The 22058-nt window shown below is 49.1% G+C and overlaps 1 protein-coding gene across 8 annotated transcripts in view; it reads right to left on the bottom strand.

Annotated features, from left to right (window-relative positions):
- Window positions 1-22058, bottom strand: part of DLG4 (discs large MAGUK scaffold protein 4) — a 508272-nt gene that overhangs the window by 35904 nt on the left and 450310 nt on the right. For all 8 annotated transcript variants that reach the window (XM_068273811.1, XM_068273814.1, XM_068273812.1 and 5 more), the window contains one exon: window positions 6468-6577. In XM_068273811.1, the coding sequence (XP_068129912.1) occupies window positions 6468-6577 (110 nt within the window). The remainder of the gene's footprint in view (window positions 1-6467; window positions 6578-22058) is intronic.

Below are 22058 nucleotides of genomic sequence, written 5' to 3'. Positions count from 1 at the left end.
AATCCTCATCATCCTCTTGTGAGCGTTGTGATAGTTGTTGTGATGCATCATAGTCGTCACCTTCCTCCTGGTCTGCTTCTGCTGACCATTCGCGTTGAATTGTGGAAGTCCAACGTGCACCGCTCTGGCCCTCGTCAGTGGTGGCATGAAATTCCTGCTCCAACTCCAGCTGTTCCTCCTCCTCTTCTTCGTCATAGCTGCTGGGGCCAGCGTTCCCTGAGGCGGATGGCCTGATGTTGGTACCATCACGCTGATCGTTTTCTCCTTCAGATTCCCCCAGTTGCATCATGACAGCTGTTTCCTTGATTTTTAACATCGACCTCTTCAGTAAACACAGCAGTGGTATGGTAATGCTGACTGAAGAGTTGTCACTGCTCACAAGCAACGTGGATTGCTCAAAATTTTGGAGGACTTGGCAGAGGTCCAACATGTTGGCCCAATCGGATCCACAGAAGCTTGGCAGCTGGCCGGATGCGCCTCGGTACTGCGCCGTCATGTACTGGACCACTGCACTCTTCTGCTCGCAAAAGCGGGCTAGCATGTGCAGCGTAGAATTCCAGCGCGTAGGGACATCACACAGCAAGCGATGGTGGGGGAGATTGAAGCGCTCCTGCATCTTGGCGAGTGCCCCCGAAGCAGTACTGGAATTTCTACAATGTTTGGACACTCGACGCACCTTCAACAGCAGATCGGGCACGCCTGGGTATGTCCTCAGGAACCGCTGAACTACTAGGTTCATCACGTGCGCCAGGCAAGGGATGTGTGTCAGCTTAGCCAACCTTAAAGCGCGAATGAGATTACTCCCATTATCACACACAACCATGCCCGGTTTCAGGTCCAGCAGTGCCAGCCACAAATCCGTCTGTTCCTTTATTCCCCTCCAAATTTCCTCCCCTGTGTGCTGCTTATCCCCAAGGCAGATTAGCTTCAGCAACGCTTGCTGACGCATGCCAACAGCTGTGCTGCACTGCTTCCACGATCCTACTGCTGCTGGGTTAGCGTTTCCGGATGAGGTACAGCTTTGAGATGCGTTGGAGGAGAAGGAGTCAGAGAGGTAGGTGCTGCTGTTATCCAGTGGGAGGGACGGCGGTGCAGCTGTTTGTGGCGTAGGCAACACCCATGCCGTAGCAGGTGAGGAATCGCTGCCAGGCTCCACAAGGTTCACCCAGTGCGCGGTAAGGGAGATGTATCGACCCTGGCCGAACGCACTCGTCCAGGTGTCAGTGGTGAGGTGAACCTTGCAGGCAACGGCATTCTTCAAGCTTCGGGTTATTTTGCTGACCACGTGCTCATGCAACTCAGGCACTGCAGAGCGTGCAAAGTGGTAGCGGCTGGGAACCACGTAACGTGGGATGGCCACTGACATCATGCCCTTGAAGCTGTTTGTCTCCACCAATCGATATGGCAGCATTTCGCAGGCCAGAAGCTTGGCTATGCTGGCTGTTACTGCCACGGCCCGGGGGTCATTTGCTGGCAATTTCCTCTTGCGCTCAAACATCTCCGACACAGACAACTGAACCGTAGCGCTGCACACGGAAGGGCTGTTGGTTGTTGTGTTTGATGAACACTGGGAGACCTCAAGAGCACTACTCCGGAAAGTGACAGTGTCAGCGTCGTCTGATGTTTGTGAATGTTGTGAACCACGCAATGGCTGGGCTACTGCTGCTGCTGAGGCGGGTCTGGTGAACCCAAGGGAGGCAGTGTTGTTTCTGGTACCCTGTCCTGACGCGTTTGCCCAAAGAGTGGGATGTTTGGATAGCATGTGACGGCTCATGCTGGTGGTGGAGAGGTTGTTAATATTTTTCCCCCTGCTCAGGCGGGTCTTGCACACCTTGCAAATCGCCATGGTAACATCCTCAGTGCAGTCTTCAAAGAAAGCCCAGACTTTGGAGCACCTGCCTCCTTGCTGGCGATTTCTGTTTGCTCCTCTTTTGCCTCTCACTTGAACTTCCACGCTTGTGGTGCCTGAAATTGCGCGCCGCCTACCTTGTGGCACAAGGCGAACTCGTGCAGCAGTGTGTTCTTCAACAGACTCATCTGTGCTGCTGCTACGACGGCGATGTTCTCGTTCACAAACAAAATCTGGGTCTCTGTCCACATTGTCCATACCCTCCTCTTCCATCTCCTCAAACTCGTCATATGTCATTGTGGGCCACCGCCGTGGAGTAGAGCTCCCCACAACAACCTCTGCGCAGCACACTCCAACGTCGTCTTCCAGATCTTGTCGGCCGACCTCCTGCAATTGCAACCCCTCCTGCCCAAATTGCTCTGGGATTTGGGTTTCCGAGTCCTCTTCGGACTCGCCTTGTATTTCAGTGCGCGGTGCATTTCCCACAGTTAACGGTTGTGAATCCAGGCACAACATTTCTGGCTGTTCCTCCATTGACCTTTGAAAGGTGGAAGTTTGTTGGGCTGGGAATAGCTCCTGCGAATACCCCATTGTGTCCTGAGGTAATTCATCGGACTGGTTATCTGGCAGTTGTGTGCGTGGTGTCGCTGCCGGTTGTGTCAGCTTTGTGCCCACTGGCTCCTTGTAACTGGCTGAGGACTCGGACCTCGTGCGTGATGTGCTGGTGCTGCTTAACCCACTGCTGGACGCTTGAGAGGTCATCCAAGTAATTATCTGGTCCTGTTCTTTTGGATTTTTGAGGGTTGTTGTCCTGGACAACATGGGCGGTATTGAGTGGGTTTTCTTGGGTGCTCCCCTGTGGCCTGTACGTGAACCGTCAGGGGAAACACCTCTTCCCTTGCCCCTCCCTCTTTCACCGGATTTCTTCCTCATTTCACTTATCCTTACAGTACACGCTGACTGGCAGCAGTACAGTGGCAGTACAGAAATGCTATACAGTACCACTATTCCCAGCAGCGACACAGAGCACAATGCTATACAGTGACGGGTGAGCGGTGTACCACTATTCCCAGCAGCGACACAGAGCACAATGCTATACAGTGACGGGTGAGCGGTGTACCACTATTCCCAGCAGCGACACAGAGCACAATGCTATACAGTGACGGGTGAGCGGTGTACCACTATTCCCAGCAGCGACACAGAGCACAATGCTATACAGTGGCGAACGAGCGGTGTACCACTATTCCCAGCAGACACAGAACAGTACACAGAATGCTATATAGTGTGGCTGAACGAGCGGTGTACCACTATTCCCAGCAGACACAGAACAGTACACAGAATGCTATATAGTGTGGCTGAACGAGCGGTGTACTACTGTTCCCAGCAGACACAGAACAGTACACAGAATGCTATATAGTGTGGCTGAACGAGCGGTGTACTACTGTTCCCAGCAGACACAGAACAGTACACAGAATGCTATATAGTGTGGCTGAACGAGCGGTGTACCACTGTTCCCAGCAGACACAGAACAGTACACAGAATGCTATATAGTGTGGCTGAACGAGCGGTGTACCACTATTCCCAGCAGACACAGAACAGTACACAGAATGCTATATAGTGTGGCTGAACGAGCGGTGTACCACTATTCCCAGCAGACACAGAACAGTACACAGAATGCTATATAGTGTGGCTGAACGAGCGGTGTACTACTGTTCCCAGCAGACACAGAACAGTACACAGAATGCTATATAGTGTGGCTGAACGAGCGGTGTACTACTGTTCCCAGCAGACACAGAACAGTACACAGAATGCTATATAGTGTGGCTGAACGAGCGGTGTACTACTGTTCCCAGCAGACACAGAACAGTACACAGAATGCTATATAGTGTGGCTGAACGAGCGGTGTACTACTGTTCCCAGCAGACACAGAACAGTACACAGAATGCTATATAGTGTGGCTGAACGAGCGGTGTACTACTGTTCCCAGCAGACACAGAACAGTACACAGAATGCTATATAGTGTGGCTGAACGAGCGGTGTACTACTGTTCCCAGCAGACACAGAACAGTACACAGAATGCTATATAGTGTGGCTGAACGAGCGGTGTACCACTGTTCCCAGCAGACACAGAACAGTACACAGAATGCTATATAGTGTGGCTGAACGAGCGGTGTACTACTGTTCCCAGCAGACACAGAACAGTACACAGAATGCTATATAGTGTGGCTGAACGAGCGGTGTACTACTGTTCCCAGCAGACACAGAACAGTACACAGAATGCTATATAGTGTGGCTGAACGAGCGGTGTACTACTGTTCCCAGCAGACACAGAACAGTACACAGAATGCTATATAGTGTGGCTGAACGAGCGGTGTACCACTGTTCCCAGCAGACACAGAACAGTACACAGAATGCTATATAGTGTGGCTGAACGAGCGGTGTACTACTGTTCCCAGCAGTGACACACAATGACTGGGGGGGACCCTGGCTAGCGTGGCTGGAGCGCGAACTACCCTGCCTGCCTACCCAAAGCTAAACCCACAGACAAATGGCGGAGATATGACGTGGTTCGGGTATTTATTTACCCGAACCACGTGACAGTTCGGCCAATCAGAGCGCGTTCGGGTCCGAACCACGTGACCCGTTCGGCCAATCACAGCGCTAGCCGAACGTTCGGGGAACGTTCGGCCATGCGCTCTTAGTTCGGCCATATGGCCGAACGGTTTGGCCGAGCACCGTCAGGTGTTCGGCCGAACTCGAACATCACCCGAACAGGGTGATGTTCTGCAGAACCCGAACAGTGGCGAACACTGTTCGCCCAACACTACCGACCACCACACATCACTGTATACACAGCATCCTTCCCCTACAAACGTACCTCCTCAGACAAGCATGGAACCTCGCCTAGAGCAGTCTAACCAGTCACCGACCACCACACATCATTGTATACACAGCATCCTTCATCTACAAACGTACCTCCTCAGTCACCACACATAATTGTATATACAGCATCCTTCACCTAATGCTTCTCTGAGCCCTGAAACTCTGAGAGGGCAGCGCTCTCTCACCTGCTGTTTTTAGGCGTGGCCAAACATCACCATTTTGTGAACCAGAAATTTGCGGCGAGGCCCACTGACTTTATTGGCAAAAACACATCAAATACCTTCAGCGCATCTCTGCAGCTACAAATTCTTTTAAAAAGGTGTAAAAAGTGCACAAAAACCTAGACAGTGGCAGAATGTTCCTCCAGAAATGCGTATGAGGAATGATAAATTGAAGATGAGAGAAGAGGAATGATAAATGGAAGATGACAGAAGAGGAATGATAAATGAAAGGTAATAGGAGAGGGAAGAGAGATGGAAGATGAAAGAAGAGGAATGATAAATTGAAGGTGACAGAAGAGGAATGATAAAAGGAAGGTAATAGGAGATGAATGAGCAATGAGAGGAGAGGAATGATAAATGGAAGATGAAAGAAGAGGAATGATAAAAGGAAGGTAATAGGAGAGGAATGAGCAATGAGAGGAGAGGAATGATAAAAGGAAGGTAATAGGAGAGGAATGAGCGATGAGAGGAGAGGAATGATAAAAGGAAGGTAATAGGAGAGGAATGAGCGATGAAAGGTAGTAGGAGAGGAATGATAAATGGAAGATGAAAGAAGAGGAATGATAAATGGAAGGTAATAGGAGAGGAATGAGCGATGAAAGGTAGTAGGAGAGGAATGATAAATGGAAGATGAGAGAAGAGGAATGATAAAAGGAAGGTAATAGGAGAGGAATGAGCGATGAAAGGTAGTAGGAGAGGAATGATAAATGGAAGATGAAAGAATAGGAATGATAAATGGAAGATGAGAGAAGAGGAATGATAAATGGAAGGTAATTGTAGAGTGATGAGTGACGGAATATGAAAGAAGAGGAATGATAAATGGAAGATGAGAGAAGAGGAATGATAAATGGAAGGTAATTGTAGAGTGATGAGTGACGGAATATGAAAGAAGAGGAATGATAAATTGAAGATGACAGAAGAGGAATGATAAAAGGAAGGTAATAGGAGAGGAATGAGCAATGAGAGGAGAGGAATGATAAATGGAAGATGAAAGAAGAGGAATGATAAAAGGAAGGTAATAGGAGAGGAATGAGCGATGAAAGGTAGTAGGAGAGGAATGATAAATGGAAGATGAAAGAAGAGGAATGATAAAAGGAAGGTAATAGGAGAGGAATGAGCAATGAGAGGAGAGGAATGATAAAAGGAAGGTAATAGGAGAGGAATGAGCGATGAGAGGAGAGGAATGATAAAAGGAAGGTAATAGGAGAGGAATGAGCGATGAAAGGTAGTAGGAGAGGAATGATAAATGGAAGATGAGAGAAGAGGAATGATAAAAGGAAGGTAATAGGAGAGGGATGAGAGATGGAAAGCAATATAAGAGAGCTCTAGGCATATACAGAATGCTGGTCTCTGCTAGAGATTGATGGACGTAGGGAACATGCATATTGTAATACTAGCATCTCTGATCTCCTGACTGACGTCACATTCTTTGGGATTCTCTCATACCTCCAGAACCTCAGAGCATTTCTATACACAGGAAGAAGCCTGACAGAAGGGCATGCTGGGATACTTACAAGATGTTTTCCAGGGATTTGGGGCGTATAAAAATGGCGATAGGTTGTAGCTGGGCGGCCTGGAGACGTCGGACGGCATTGGCTGAGACATCCAGGATACAGTGCTTGCCCTGAGGAGAGAATCACAGGTGGAGAGAGGTCACAAGATGGTTCATGATGATGACGGCCAGACAATCATGCAGTAAGGTCACACTGGATAAAGGACACTATGAAGGGTTAACTTCTAACATGGAAAGAATGACTTCTGCCTCTCCTGGTCGCTTCTCTCATCTGTCCCACTACAATTCCCAGCATGCCTCCTCACAGCTGCATCACATGACCACCTCCATGTGAAGGTTATCTCCTATCCTGCTAAGACAAGCCTCCAACGCTTCAAGTGATTCCGAGCCAAAGCTTGGGATGAAAATGAGATACTTCCCTGACGAGGGAAACCTCAGGATCCCGCGGCTTCCCTCGCTTTAGGTTCGGCTCTGGTACACTTTAAATGCAGCAAGGAGGCTCCTAATTTATGGCTGTCTGGACTCCATCCCAACACTGGAACGGAAAGTGAGGACAAATCAATCCAAATAATCAGAATGTTAGAAATCTTGTAAATAAACATCAAAAGTAATATCTTATGTGGTGCAGGAATGAGTACAAACATCTCTGAGGTTTCTACTGCTATCTGTGTCCCTGCCGAGGACTCAAGAAGAACCTCCTCATGAGAGGGCCACCTTCACACCATGCATGGCTGTCCCTCCTCTTCTGTAGTGACAGCTTCCAGAATGGGGCCAGGAACTGTAGCGCAGAGTAATGTGCAGGGCCCCCACATGATAGGGCAGCTGACGGGGTTAATAGTTAGGCGGGGAGGAGCTCAGGTTCCCGGGCTGGGGGACTGACATAGAGGGGTGGGGGTTAGTCTATAAAAGAGGGGGGGCGGAGTCTGGCCTCTTAGCAAGTGTAGGGGGAAAGCTGCCTGTAGCCTGCCACAGCTCACCTCGCTTGTTTTGACGACATGGAGGGATTGGATGACTTGCTGGCCCGGGTCAGAGAGGAGGCGACGACCAGGGGTCCAACCTGGGTCCAGGTCCAACTAGCAGCCATGGCCCCCAGCACTTCAGGCCAGCCGGCCGGGGCCAAGAGGAAGTCCAGGCCGCCCGAGCGGCTCAGCCCGGAGCACCGCCCGACTCAGAGACGCAGCGGGAGCCCCCGTGGGGACCCTCCGGCACCCCCCGCTAAGCGCACATCCGCGGCTGAAAGCGGGGCTGCCGGGAGGAATCCGAATCCAAGGCGGAACTCCTCCGGCGGTGGGCAATCCGCATCTGAGGCCTCCGCACCGCCGGCGCCACCTTCCGGATCCTCCGCGGCCCTTGGCACCCGCTCTGCGCAGCGAGCCAAGCAGGCCCAGCGCTCAGATCCACAGGCAACGGGCGCCGCCACCTCCCCGGGTGCGGCGGCGGCCCAGCCACATCGCAAGGGGGCTGGGAGCGCATCCAAGAAGCAAAAGGGGAGGTCGGCCGGGCCCTCCGGAAGACATGGGAAGAAGGGTGCGCCCAGGAGCAGCAGAGGTTCCAGCCAGCAGGATGCAGGCCCCAGCACCAGACAGCCCACTCCCAGCCCTGAACATGGCTCCCCGTCGGACGATGAGTCGGTGGTCGCAGAGGAGATGCCGCTGACGGCTGGATCAGGACAGACGGCTGTACGGGACGCCGGTCCAGCACAGCCAGGTGAGGCCAATCCCCTTATTGCTATTGCCAGTTGGTTGTGGGGGGCGGTTGGGGGGTTGCAAGGGGCAGGGGGTTCTGGGGCGTTGGGAGCCTTGCCAACAGTAACACCCTCAGGGTTAGCACCTGTTGCAGCGCCTGCGCTTCATTCCTCGCCTACCGCGGTATGGTCCCCCTTACCCCAGGCGACAGCGCCGGCCGTAGCGGCCATTAGTGGATCAGCGCATGCTTCAGCTGCCCCACTGCAGGTTTTGGCGTCCCCTCCAGTCGCCGAGGCTAGCAGCACACCAGGGGTATTTCTTGCTGGGCAGTCAGGTTTGGTGGCTCCAGTGGGTGTTCCAGCCGGGGGGCCAGTGGTTGCAGGGGACCCGGGGTTGGTGCGGATGGCAGATGCCGCTCATGCGGAAATGTATGTGTGTTTTAGGGGGAGGTTGGGGTCACATTTGAAGTTGGAGGTAAAAGAGCGCATATGGAGGGGTGAGTATGTGGAGATTTTCTCACTACTACCACTAGAGAAGTTTAATTTAGACAAGGGGAAGCCGGACGAAAAAAAGAGGGAGGAGGAGCGGCGTTATCGGCTGATACCTCGGACTTTCCAGAATTGGTTCCAAGCGTTCGCAATTCTGGCAAGTGTCATTGGTGAGAGGCAACCGGAGAATTGCTCGGCGTTGTTCGGGTATATGGATTCTATCGGTGAAGCGCAAAGGTCTTACGGCGGCAATGCATGGCTGCGATACGACGAGCTCTTCCGGTAAAGTATGGCAGTGAGGCCCGCAGTACGATGGGACCACCAGGACATCCACTCTTGGATGCGCCTCATGATCCCGACAAGGGGAACGCAGTCCTTTCTCGGTCAGAGCAGTGGCACAACACCAGCCGGACCGCGGACCGAGAGAGGAAAAGGGGTCTGCTGGCAGTTTAATGAAGGGTCCTGCCGTTTTGGACATTCGTGTCGTTTCAGGCATGAGTGTTCAGGCTGCGGGGGATCACACGCCGCGGCCAGATGTTTTAAAAAGAAAGGAAAGTCCTCTGACTTTGCTTCAAAAAGGGACGACGCCAGTGAAGCTGCACGAGATGGAACCGTTCCTAAATAGATATCCGAAATCGGAGGAGGCGAAATTTTTACGTAGGGGTTTTTCCGTTGGTTTCGTTATCCCGAGTTATTGTCAGTTGCCAGCCTGTAGTCCAGTTAGGAACTTGAGATCTGCTATTGAGCTTCCCGAAGTAGTCACCCGCAAGATAGAGAAAGAGGTGGCGGCAGGCCGCCTAGCGGGCCCCTTTTTGGAACGTCCACTGGACGATCTAGTGGTATCCCCGTTGGGAGTTGTGCCAAAGAAGGAGCCGGGGTCTTTTCGCATGATACACCACCTGTCATTCCCTCGGGGTTCATCGGTGAATGATAGGATCCCGGACACAGAAGTGTCCGTGGTCTATACGTCATTCGACGTGGCAGTTAGGTGGGCTAGACGGTTAGGTCCTGGGTCCTTGTTAGCCAAAACAGACATTGAGGCAGCTTTTAGGTTGTTACCCGTTCACCCGGAAAGCTTCCGCTTGCTCGGATGCTTTTGGAAGGGTGAGTATTTTGTGGACAAATGTCTCCCCATGGGTTGCTCCATCTCATGCACATTTTTTGAGAAGTTCAGTGGGTTCCTGGAATGGGTGGTGAGGGACATGTCGGAGGTTCAGTCGATCATCCACTACCTTGATGACTTTCTCTTTTTAGGGCCGGCGGGTTCCCCCGATTGCGCTTATTCCCTGGCCACTATGCGGCATGTCTGTGGTCGTTTCGGGATCCCTCTCGCGGAGGACAAAACAGAGGGACCAACGACATCCCTAAATTTTTTAGGTATCACCATTGACACCTTATTAATGGAATGTCGGTTGCCTCACGACAAGGTGATCGACTTGAGGAACACGATTGCGGCGGCAATCTTGTGCAAAAAAATGACGCTGAGAGAAGTACAATCCTTGTTAGGCAAATTGAATTTCGCCTGCAGAATTATGCCCATGGGGCGGATATTCTGCAGGCGGTTGTCCTTGGCAACAGCAGGGAAGAGTGCGCCGCATCACCGCATTCGGTTGAATGTGGAACTGCGGGCGGACCTGCAAGTATGGTCTGTTTTTCTGGGCAGCTTCAACGGGAGATCTCTATGGTTACAGGACGTGGTGAGTAATTTCGATGTGGAACTCTTTACCGACGCCACTGGTGCACACGGTTCCGGGGCATTCCTGGCGGGTAAGTGGTGTGCTGCCCCTTGGGATGAATCGTGGTGGAAGCGGGGTTTACATCTAATCTGGTCCTGCTGGAATTGTTTCCTATTGTAGTAGCAATGCGGCTTTGGGGCTGTCACCTGGCCAACAAGCGCATCAAGATCAACTGCGATAACATGGGAGTGGTGGAAGCGATTAATAAATTTTCGGCGTCATCTCCCCCAGTCATATGTTTGATGCGCCAGTTGGTGTTCGAATGCTTGCGCTCAAACGTTCATATTTGTGCTGTACATATCCCCGGGGTTGAGAATGTCACGGCTGACGCGTTGTCTCGATTTCAGTGGGACAGGTTCCGGGCGGCGGCCCCAGCGGCGGAGGAAGTTGGGGTGCCCTGTCCAGTGGCGATGTGGGGAGTTCCATTCGGGCAGTATCCCACTTGATCAGCAGATCCTTATCGGAAGCATCATGGGCGGCGTACACGGCCATATGGCGCACGTGGGACGCCTTGGTGTACCAGGTGGGAGACTGCAGTTCAGACGATGACAGGCTTTGTTTGATGTTATATTTTGTGGGAAAATGTTTCTCGGAAGGGGTGTCAGTGTCGGCCATGAATAAAAGGGTAGCAGCGCTGGCGTTCTGGTTTAAATTGCGAGGGCTGCAGGACTTAACAAAGGATTTTAGGGTCAGGCAGGCTTTGAAGGGTTACAGAGCGGGGTGGGTGCAAAGGGACTCCAGGCGCCCTGTTACATTTGAGTTATTAGGGTTAATAGTAGGAGCGCTTGGCAGGGTATGCTCGTCAGAATACGAGGCCAGTTTATTTAAGGCCGTATTTACATTAGCCTTTTTTGGGGCTTTCAGAGTAGGTGAGCTGGTCAGCCCAAGCAAACGAACAGTGGGAGGCATCCGGGCAGCGGACGTCACGTTACAGGAGGATTCGGTTTGTATTTTTCTCAGGCGTTCCAAAACAGACCGGTCGGGTAAGGGCCGGACGATTTCCCTGTTTCGTATAGGGGGCCCTCTTTGCCCGCGGTTAGTGTCAGAATCTTTTATGGCCATTCGTTCCCTGGGGGCGATTGCCTTCTTTTCACACGCGGACGGCGTCCCGCTTACCAGATTTCAATTTACCGCCATATTTCGTAAGTGCCTTACGCACGTTGGCGTCTGCCCGGCAGAATTTGCCTCCCACTCGTTTAGGATTGGGGCGGCTACTGAAGCGTCCCGGTGGGGTATGAGTGAGGAAGTCATTCAGAGGATTGGGAGATGGGAGTCAGCTCGGTTCAGGTCCTATGTTCGCCCTCATTTAGTGTAGGCTGTGCTTTTTAGTTTATGGTTTAGTTTTCTGTAGTATATTTTGTTCTTTTCAGGTGCACAGATCCTGGTCTGGATATTTGGGCATTCCTATGTGAAATGGGGGGCCAAACGGGCCGACGTGAGGCCGGAAGGTCGGCAGCTCGGCTTTCCGCGCGACCAGGTCTGTATCAGGTGGCTGGGTTTCCCGGGGATGCTCTGGTCAAGGGTCCTACCTGAACTACATCGGTTCTCTCGGCTTGATAGAGCTCCCGATATACTGGTGCTGCACGTGGGAGGCAATGACCTGGCCTCCAGATCCACTAGAGTCATCATTAAAGACATCAAATTTGATGTTTTAAGGATCAGGTCGTCTTTCCCGTCCACAATAATAGTGTGGTCGGATATGGTCGCCCGCACCTCGTGGAGACTGGCACGATCGGTGCAAAAAATTAACAAGGCCAGGGTGAAGCTCAATAAGGAGGTTTCCAAGTTTGTGATCAGGAATGGGGGTCTGGCCATTAGACACAGAGAGTTAGAGGAGGACAGCAGTCTATATTTAAGGGGGGATGGGGTGCACTTGAATGCGGTGGGGACAGATCTTTGGGCCCTAGGAATTGAAGATGGGATCCAGAGAGCATTGAGGTTGGGGGCCTCGATGGCATAAGGGGTCATGCCAGCTCGTGGTGGAGGGGTAGGGGGTTCCGGAGGTGGGATCGATTGGACAGGGGATTTGCCGCGGGGCAAATTCCGGAGGGTTACTGATCAGCAGAGATTATCAACCAGGTGGGCATGCAGCTGTCCCCGAACCGGTGAACGCGGTGGGGGCCGGTCACAAGGCTGCATGCCAGTACAAGCTATTGTTTAAAAGAGGTAACTCCGGACCCCTCACCCCAGCTCTCTGGAAGATGTTCTGGAAGATGTTCTTTTAAGAGATTGTTGTGTTGGACGATATATATTGTTGGTTTAAATAAACGGGCTGCTTTGGCCTAAATTTATCCAAGTTGCCATGGTAGTCTGTGTGTTTATTATGTAGTGTTAAGAGGTTTCGGGGTGGGGTAAATGGTTGTTTATACTAAGGAATAAGCTATACCCTATCATGATGGCCACAAACTCCCCACCCTTTTCTGCTGCAGGAACATTGGAAGCATCTTTTCTGTTACCTGGAAGTTTGTGTGACAAGAAAGGGCGGGTGCTGGTGGCTGAAGAACGTCACAGCATCAGGAGAATGGCATTGATGAAGAGGAGGCTCCACACGAAAAAAGGACTGTCCATAAATGAGATGAGTATGAATTCTTCTCTGCTATTTTCCATTTTCACCTTTCCTCTGACATAAAGGGTGCCGGTCAATCTCCCTGAACACCAGATTCCACCCCCCCCCCCAGATATTCACATCACGATCAACAGCACAACCATCTGCTCCATTTCCCAGCTCCGCTGCCTTGGCCACCCTGCACTCTGCTCTCTCCTTCGGCCACCACATCCAAAATGTTACCAAAACCAGCAATTTCCACCTCCACAACATCTCCAAGATCTATCCCTTCCTGACTCCAGACACTACCAAGCACCTCATTCATGCCCCCATCTATCAATGCCAACCCTGACTATTGCAATGCCGTACTGTCTGGCCTCCCCTTGAAATGCGTTGCACCCTTTCAGTCAGTCATGAATGCAGCAGCCAGACTTATCTATTCTTCCCACCGCTCTGCATCCACATCCCCCTCAGCAAAGCCCTATCTGATTGAGGATCAGCTTCAAGTTTCTGTGCTTGGCCTAAAAATCTGTGCACATGACCTGCCCAACCTACATCTCTGACCTTGTCCACAAATATATACCTGCCCCAGGGCCGGCCCTAGACTTTTTGCCGCCTGAGGCAAGTTTTGACGTCACTTCCTGCAACGCCGGCCACGTACAATACAGTGGGTCGGCGTTGCAGGAAGTGACGTCAGTGGAGCGCACGCTGGAACGAGGAAGAGGTGAGTGATCCCCCGCCCGTGCCTCTTACTGTCTGTCGGCTGCTTACGCTACATTTAAAGCTGGAGGGGAGCGCAGATCGGGGGACCCAGGCGAGGGAGGGGGGGGGTCCGACCCCCCTCCCCACCACTAGGCCCAATACCCCCGGTCCTGGCAGCTACCCCTCCAGCTCGGCGGCCGGCACCCCCGCACCCACGGACGGGCGGATGACGCCCCTAGAACTTTGCCGCCTGAGGCAAAAGTTTCACCCCGCCTCATGAGCGGGCCGGCCCTGACCTGCCCGCCCCCTACGTTTTTCCAATCATCTCCACCTGACCGCATAAGAGAAAAGCACGTATATCCAGGCACATCGCCTCTAGTTAGGACATTAAATAAGTTATTAAGGAAAGGGAGGTGCTGAAGGGGGTGTGGCCAGAAAACAGCAAAAACCTATTAACCCTTCGCACTCTTGCATGCAAATGTTCAAACAAATGCATTCACAGATTTACTCATCCAGGCACAACTGTTATCCCTGCGGCTAAGTTACAAGCCGGGGTCTTAGTTCACAGAAGATGCATTCTTATGCTTAGTCACCTATACTGCGCAGAAGTACCCAGGTAAGGATGCGCTATCTGTCCCAGGAGAGGACATCAGGATGTCTGCTCCTAATCCATTGATAGGTTTGATGCAATGAATGTGTTTGCATGTCTGCACTATGCATGTTACAGGGCCAGAGTTAGGACACCTATGTTTACCTGGGTACTTCTGCGCAGTATAGGTGACTAAGCATAAGAATGCATTCTTCTGTGAAATAAAACCCCGGCTTGTAATTTAGCTGTAGGGATAACAGTTGTGCCTGGATGAGTGAATCTATGATTGCATTTGTTTGAACATTTGCATGCGAGAGTGCAAAGGGTTAATAGAATTTTGACCGCATAAGAGGACTTCATTTCTCACTCCCATGCGCACCTGCAGCACTTCTCAAGGGCCGCCCCACCCTAGAGATCTCCATCTCACACAGTAGTAAAACTCCATCTCACGCAGTAGCAAAACTCCATCTCACACAGTAGCAAAACTCCATCTCATGCAGTAGCAAAACTCCATCCCACGCAGTAGTAAAACTCCATCTCACGCAGTAGCAAAACTCCATCTCACACAGTAGAAAAACTCCATCTCACACTAGTAAAACTCCATCTCATGCAGTAGCAAAACTCCATCTCACGCAGTAGTAAAACTCCATCTCACGCAGTAGTAAAACTCCATCTCACGCAGTAGTAAAACTCCATCTCACGCAGTAGCAAAACTCCATCTCACGCAGTAGCAAAACTCAATCTCATGCAGTAGCAAAACTCCATCCCACGCAGTAGTAAAACTCCATCTCACGCAGTAGCAAAACTCCATCTCACACAGTAGAAAAACTCCATCTCACACTGTAGTAAAACTCCATCTCATGCAGTAGTAAAACTCCATCTCATGCAGTAGCAAAACTCCATCTCACGCAGTAGTAAAACTCCATCTCACGCAGTAGTAAAACTCCATCTCACGCAGTAGCAAAACTCTATCTCACGCAGTAGCAAAACTCCATCTCACGCAGTAGCAAAACTCCATCTCACACAGTAGTAAAACTCCATCTCACGCAGTAGCAAAACTCCATCTCACGCAGTAGTAAAACTCCATCTCATGCAGTAGTAAAACTCCATCTCATGCAGTAGTAAAACTCCATCTCACGCAGTAGCAAAACTCCATCTCACGCACACATCTCACGCAGTAGCAAAACTCCATCTCACGCAGTAGCAAAACTCCATCTCACGCAGTAGCAAAACTCCATCCCACGCAGTAGCAAAACTCCATCTCACACTGTAGTAAAACTCCATCTCACGCAGTAGCAAAACTTCATCTCACGCAGTAGCAAAACTCCATCTCACGCAGTAGCAAAACTCCGTCTCACACTGTAGTAAAACTCCATCTCACGCAGTAGCAAAACTCCATCTCACGCAGTAGCAAAACTTCATCTCACGCAATAGCAAAACTCCATCTCACACTGTAGTAAAACTCCATCTCACCCAGTAGTAAAACTCCATTTCACGCAGTAGTAAAACTCCATCTCACGCAGTAGAAAAATTTCATCTCACGCAATAGCAAAACTCCATCTCACACAGTAGTAAAACGCCATCTCACGCAGTAGCAAAACTTCATCTCACGCAGTAGTAAAACTCCATCTCACACTGTAGTAAAACTCCATCTCACACAATAGTAAAACTCCATCTCACGCAGTAGCAAAACTCCATCTCACGCAGTAGCAAAACTCCATTTCACGCAGTAGTAAAAATCCATCTCACACTGTAGTAAAACTCCATCTCACCCAGTAGTAAAACTCCATTTCACGCAGTAGTAAAACTCCATCTCACGCAGTAGAAAAATTTCATCTTACGCAGTAGCAAAACTTCATCTCACGCAATAGCAAAACTCCATCTCACGCAGTAGTAAAACTCCATCTCACACAGTAGTAAAACGCCATCTCACGCAGTAGCAAAACTTCATCTCACGCAATAGCAAAACTCCATCTCACACTGTAGTAAAACTCCATCTCACACAATAGTAAAACTCCATCTCACGCAGTAGCAAAACTCCATCTCACGCAGTAGCAAAACTCCATTTCACGCAGTAGTAAAAATCCATCTCACACTGTAGTAAAACTCCATCTCACCCAGTAGTAAAACTCCATTTCACGCAGTAGTAAAACTCCATCTCACGCAGTAGAAAAATTTCATCTTACGCAGTAGCAAAACTTCATCTCACGCAATAGCAAAACTCCATCTCACACTGTAGTAAAACTCCATCTCACACAGTAGTAAAACTCCATCTCACTCAGTAGTAAAACTCCATCTCATGCAATAGCAAAAATCCACCTCACACTGTAGTAAAAGTCCATCTCACACTGTAGTAAAACTCCATCTCACACAGTAGTAAAACTCCATCTCGCACAGTAGTAAAACTCCATCTCACGCAGTAGTAAAACTCCATCTCACGCAGTAGTAAAACTCCATCTCACGCAATAGCAAAACTCCATCTCACACTGTAGTAAAACTCCATCTCACACAATAGTAAAACTCCATCTCACGCAGTAGTAAAACTCCATCTCACGCAGTAGTAAAACTCCATCTCACGCAGTAGCAAAACTCCATCTCACGCAGTAGCAAAACTCAATCTCACGCAGTAGCAAAACTCCATCTCACGCAGTAGCAAAAATCCATCTCACACTGTAGTAAAACTCCACCTCCCGCAATAGTAAAACTCCATCTCACGCAGTAGTAAAACTCCATTTTATGCAGTAATAAAACTCCATCTCACATAGTAGCAAAACTCCATCTCACACTGTAGTAAAACTCCATCTCACACAATAGTAAAACTCCATCTCACACAGTAGTAAAACTCCATCTCACGCAGTAGCAAAACTCCATCTCACACAGTAGTAAAACTCCATCTCACGCAGTAGTAAAACTCCATCTCACGCAGTAGTAAAACTCCATCTCACGCAGTAGCAAAACTTCATCTCACGCAATAGCAAAACTCCATCTCACACTGTAGTAAAACTCCATCTCACACAATAGTAAAACTCCATCTCACGCAGTAGCAAAACTCCATCTCACGCAGTAGCAAAACTCCATCTCACGCAGTAGCAAAACTCCATTTCACGCAGTAGTAAAAATCCATCTCACACTGTAGTAAAACTCCATCTCACCCAGTAGTAAAACTCCATTTCACGCAGTAGTAAAACTCCATCTCACGCAGTAGAAAAATTTCATCTTACGCAGTAGCAAAACTTCATCTCACGCAATAGCAAAACTCCATCTCACACTGTAGTAAAACTCCATCTCACACAGTAGTAAAACTCCATCTCACTCAGTAGTAAAACTCCATCTCATGCAATAGCAAAAATCCACCTCACACTGTAGTAAAAGTCCATCTCACACTGTAGTAAAACTCCATCTCACGCAGTAGTAAAACTCCATCTCACGCAGTAGTAAAACTCCATCTCACGCAGTAGCAAAACTTCATCTCACGCAATAGCAAAACTCCATCTCACACTGTAGTAAAACTCCATCTCACACAATAGTAAAACTCCATCTCACGCAGTAGTAAAACTCCATCTCACGCAGTAGTAAAACTCCATCTCACGCAGTAGCAAAACTCCATCTCACGCAGTAGCAAAACTCCATCTCACGCAGTAGCAAAACTCCATTTCACGCAGTAGTAAAAGTCCATCTCACACTGTAGTAAAACTCCATCTCACGCAATAGTAAAACTCCATCTCACGCAGTAGTAAAACTCCATTTTATGCAGTAATAAAACTCCATCTCACATAGTAGCAAAACTCCATCTCACGCAGTAGCAAAACTCCATCTCACGCAGTAGCAAAACTCCATTTCACGCAGTAGTAAAAATCCATCTCACACTGTAGTAAAACTCCATCTCACACAATAGTAAAACTCCATCTCACACAGTAGTAAAACTCCATCTCACGCAGTAGCAAAACTCCATCTCACACAGTAGTAAAACTCCATGTCACGCAGTAGCAAAACTCCATCTCACGCAGTAGCAAAACTCCATTTCACACTGAAGTAAAACTCCATCTCACACTGTAGTAAAACTCCATCTCACACAGTAGTAAAACTCCATCTCACGCAGTAGCAAAACTCCATCTCACACAGTAGTAAAACTCCATGTCACGCAGTAGCAAAACTCCATCTCACGCAGTATCAAAACTCCATCTCACGCAGTAGCAAAACTCCATTTCACGCAGTAGTAAAACTCCATCTCACACTGTAGTAAAACTCCATCTCACACTGTAGTAAAACTCCATCTCACGCAGTAGTAAAACTCCATTTCATGCAGTAATAAAACTCCATCTCACGCAGTAGCAAAACTCCATCTCACACTGTAGTAAAACTCCATTTCACGCAGTAGCAAAGCTACATCTCACTGTAACGATTACTGACTTGGCGGCTGCTGACTCGCAGGGGGTGTCTGCAGCCGCCTTTCTCCCCGGCACTCAGCAATCATCCGCTCCGTCAGCGTTTAGCACACCGGGAACGGTGCTGTCTCCTGCTCATAAGGTCTCTGTCTCGCGCGGGCGCGCGCGGAGACAGGACCTTTATGCAGGTAGAAGGCGCATCAGCTGACCTGCCGGTCGGCTGACGTCTGAGGTGACTCTCGCCGCTCGGATTGGTTGATTCCATGGTGGGAGTGGCGGAGAGTCTTCCTCTGCTTCATAAGCCTTCATTCTCCATTTGCTCATTGTCTGCTGTCGTGAATACTTTGTGTTAGCGCCTTAGATCTTAGACTAGTATCCGGTGTGCTTTGCTCTGGGAGGAAACCAGGGATTTCACACAAGACTAGGACTATTGTCATATGATTGTTATTTGATTACCTGTGTATGATTCTGGCTATACTCTGACCTTGCTTCTGCTTATCGTTTCTGTACTTCTGCCTATCTGACTAGTTGCTGAACCTCTGCTTGTTTACTCACTACTCTTCTGCCTTGTGATTCTGTACTGATACTTACCTCTCTGTTGCCGAACCTTGCCTGCCTGACCTCTCTACTCACCAGTGGGCCCTAGCCACTGGTGAGGTGTTGTACTATATACCCACCAGCTCTTCTGGTGAGGTATAGCCTAACTGGCTCGATAGTAACTGATAGTACCTTTCCAGCTCCTCTGGGAAGGTTTGGCTAAACTATACAGTCGCTTTCTTTGCTAGTACTTCTCCAGCCCCTCTGGTGAGGACTAGTTATACTATTTCTGTATTTCCTTTGCTGTTACCTTTCCAGCCCCTCTGGAAAGGTCTGGTTATTTGACGCACTCCAACTGTTTAACTCTTTACCAGCTCCTCTGGTAAAGATTAGCGATACTCCTTCATTAGTATCTTGCCAGCTCCTCTGGTAAGGTCTGGTTATTATTACAGTATTTATACTGATAGTACCTTACCAGCTCCTCTGGTGAGGTCTCGCAAAACTATTGAGTTACGGTTGCACCAAGCACTATACACTCAGTATATCTGTTAGCTATACTTGTATTATTGGTGATTCTGCAGATCACCACATAATCAGACGTCTGAGTTATAACACCCAACTGTTACACTCACGCAGTAGTAAAACTCCATCTCACGCAGTAGTAAAACTCCATCTCACGCAGTAGTAAAACTCCATCTCACGCAGTAGTAAAACTCCATCTCACGCAGTAGTAAAACTCCATCTCACGCAGTAGTAAAACTCCATCTCACGCAGTAGTAAAACTCCATCTCACGCAGTAGCAAAACTCCATCTCACGCAGTAGTAAAACTCCATCTCACGCAGTAGTAAAACTCCATCTCACACTGTAGTAAAACTCCATCTCATACTGTAGTAAAACTCTATCTCACGCAGTAGCAAAACTCCATCTCACGCAGTAGCAAAACTCCATCTCATGCAGTAGTAAAACTCCATCTCACGCAGTAGTAAAACTCCATCTCACACTGTAGTAAAACTCCATCTCACGCAGTAGTAAAACTCCATCTCACGCAGTAGCAAAACTCCATCTCACGCAGTAGCAAAACTCCATCTCACACTGTAGTAAAAATCCATCTCACGCAGTAGTAAAACTCAATCTCACGCAGTAGCAACATTTCATCTCATGCAGTAGCAAAACGTCATCTCACACAGTAGCAAAACTTTATCTCATGCAGTAGTAAAACTCCATCTCACGCAGTAGTAAAACTCCATCTCACGCAGTAGCAAAACTCCATCTCACGCAGTAGCAAAACTCCATCTCACACTGTAGTAAAACTCCATCTCACACAGTAGCAAAGCTAAATCTCACACAGTAGTAAAAATCCATCTCGTGCAGTAGAAACACTCCATCTCACACAGTAGCAAAACTCCATCTCACACAGTAGAAAAACTCCATCTCACGCAGTAGCAAAACTACATCTCACACTGTAGTAAAACTCCATCTCACACAGTAGCAAAGCTACATCTCACACAGTAGTAAAAATCCATCTCATGCAGTAGTAACACTCCATCTCACGCAGTAGCAAAACTCCATAAAAAAATACAGCAGACTGGCAACTAGTTCAGCAGCAACCTCTTCCTTAAACACAGCTCACCTACCCCTTATATAGACCACACACAGAAGTTTCCAGAGAAGTCTAAATTTCCCTGATAACGTTATAGTATGGCCTAGTTCCCACTACAAAACAACATTGCTGAGCCCTGTACGATTGAGATTTTGCAGTGATTTTCACACCAATTTTTAAAGGAATGCGCATTTTTTGCACATTTATTTAAGAAAAATCACTCTAAAATGGTACAGGCAGCACGTTTTTGATATTCTCAAAGTCGAAAGGCTGCTGTGAGAACACCCTCATAGGTTGACACTGCTGTATCGATTTGCCAATCGATGGCAATCAGCAAACTGAGCGCAATCGCTCACCGTATGAACCAACCCTTGCAGAAGATTCTAGCAAAACTCGGCTTGTCCTGGTCTTAGTTATCTGAGACCTTTGATTGAATAAGTAAACAAGGTTACAGACAACATCAATAGCATAATTTAACCTCCCTGGCGTTCTATTAAGATCGCCAGGGAGGCTGCGGGAGGGTTTTTTTTAAATAAAAAAAAAACTGTTTCATGCAGCCAACTGAAAGTTGGCTGCATGAAAGCCCACTAGAGGGCGCTCCGGAGGCGTTCTTCCGATCGCCTCCGGCGCCCAGAATAAACAAGGAAGGCCGCAATGAGCAGCCTTCCTTGTTTTGCTTACATCGTCGCCATAGCGACGAGCGGAGTGACGTCATGGACGTCAGCCGACGTCCTGACGTCAGCCGCCTCCGATCCAGCCCTTAGCGCTGGCCGGAACTTTTGTTCCGGCTGCGCAGGGCTCGGGCGCTCTTTCGCCGCTGCTCGCGGCGGATCGCCGCAGAGCGGCGACGATCAGGCAGCACACGCGGCTGGCAAAGTGCCGGCTGCGTGTGCTGCTTTTTATTTTGTAAAAATCGGCCCAGCAGGGCCTGAGCGGCGACCTCCGGCGGTGATGGATGGATATATTCGTCCATACCGCTGAGGAGGTTAAATCCCAAACTCAGTGCACAGTTCTTTGGAAGTTTACACTGGTTCTTTGGAGTTTTACACTGGTTCCTCTGAGTTTTACACTGGTTCCTCTGAGTGTTACACTGGTTCCTCTGAGTTTTACACTGGTTCCTCTGAGTGTTACACTGGTTCCTCTGAGTTTTACACTGGTTCTTTGGAGTTTTACAATGGTTCCTTGGAGTTTTACACTGGTTCCTTGGAGTTTTACACTGGTTCCTTGGAGTTTTACTATCTATTATATGCTATATGACCTTGTAATTCAGGACCCCTGCAATTTGGTAAGCTCAGTTGTATATCCCAACTAGTTGGCACTAAAG

The sequence above is a fragment of the Hyperolius riggenbachi genome, chromosome 3, assembly GCF_040937935.1.
Source record: "Hyperolius riggenbachi isolate aHypRig1 chromosome 3, aHypRig1.pri, whole genome shotgun sequence".
In the NCBI taxonomy this organism is placed as follows: Eukaryota; Metazoa; Chordata; class Amphibia; order Anura; family Hyperoliidae; genus Hyperolius; species Hyperolius riggenbachi.
The sequence above is the reverse complement of the archived record's forward strand: the minus strand, read 5'-3'. Positions and strand labels throughout refer to the sequence as shown.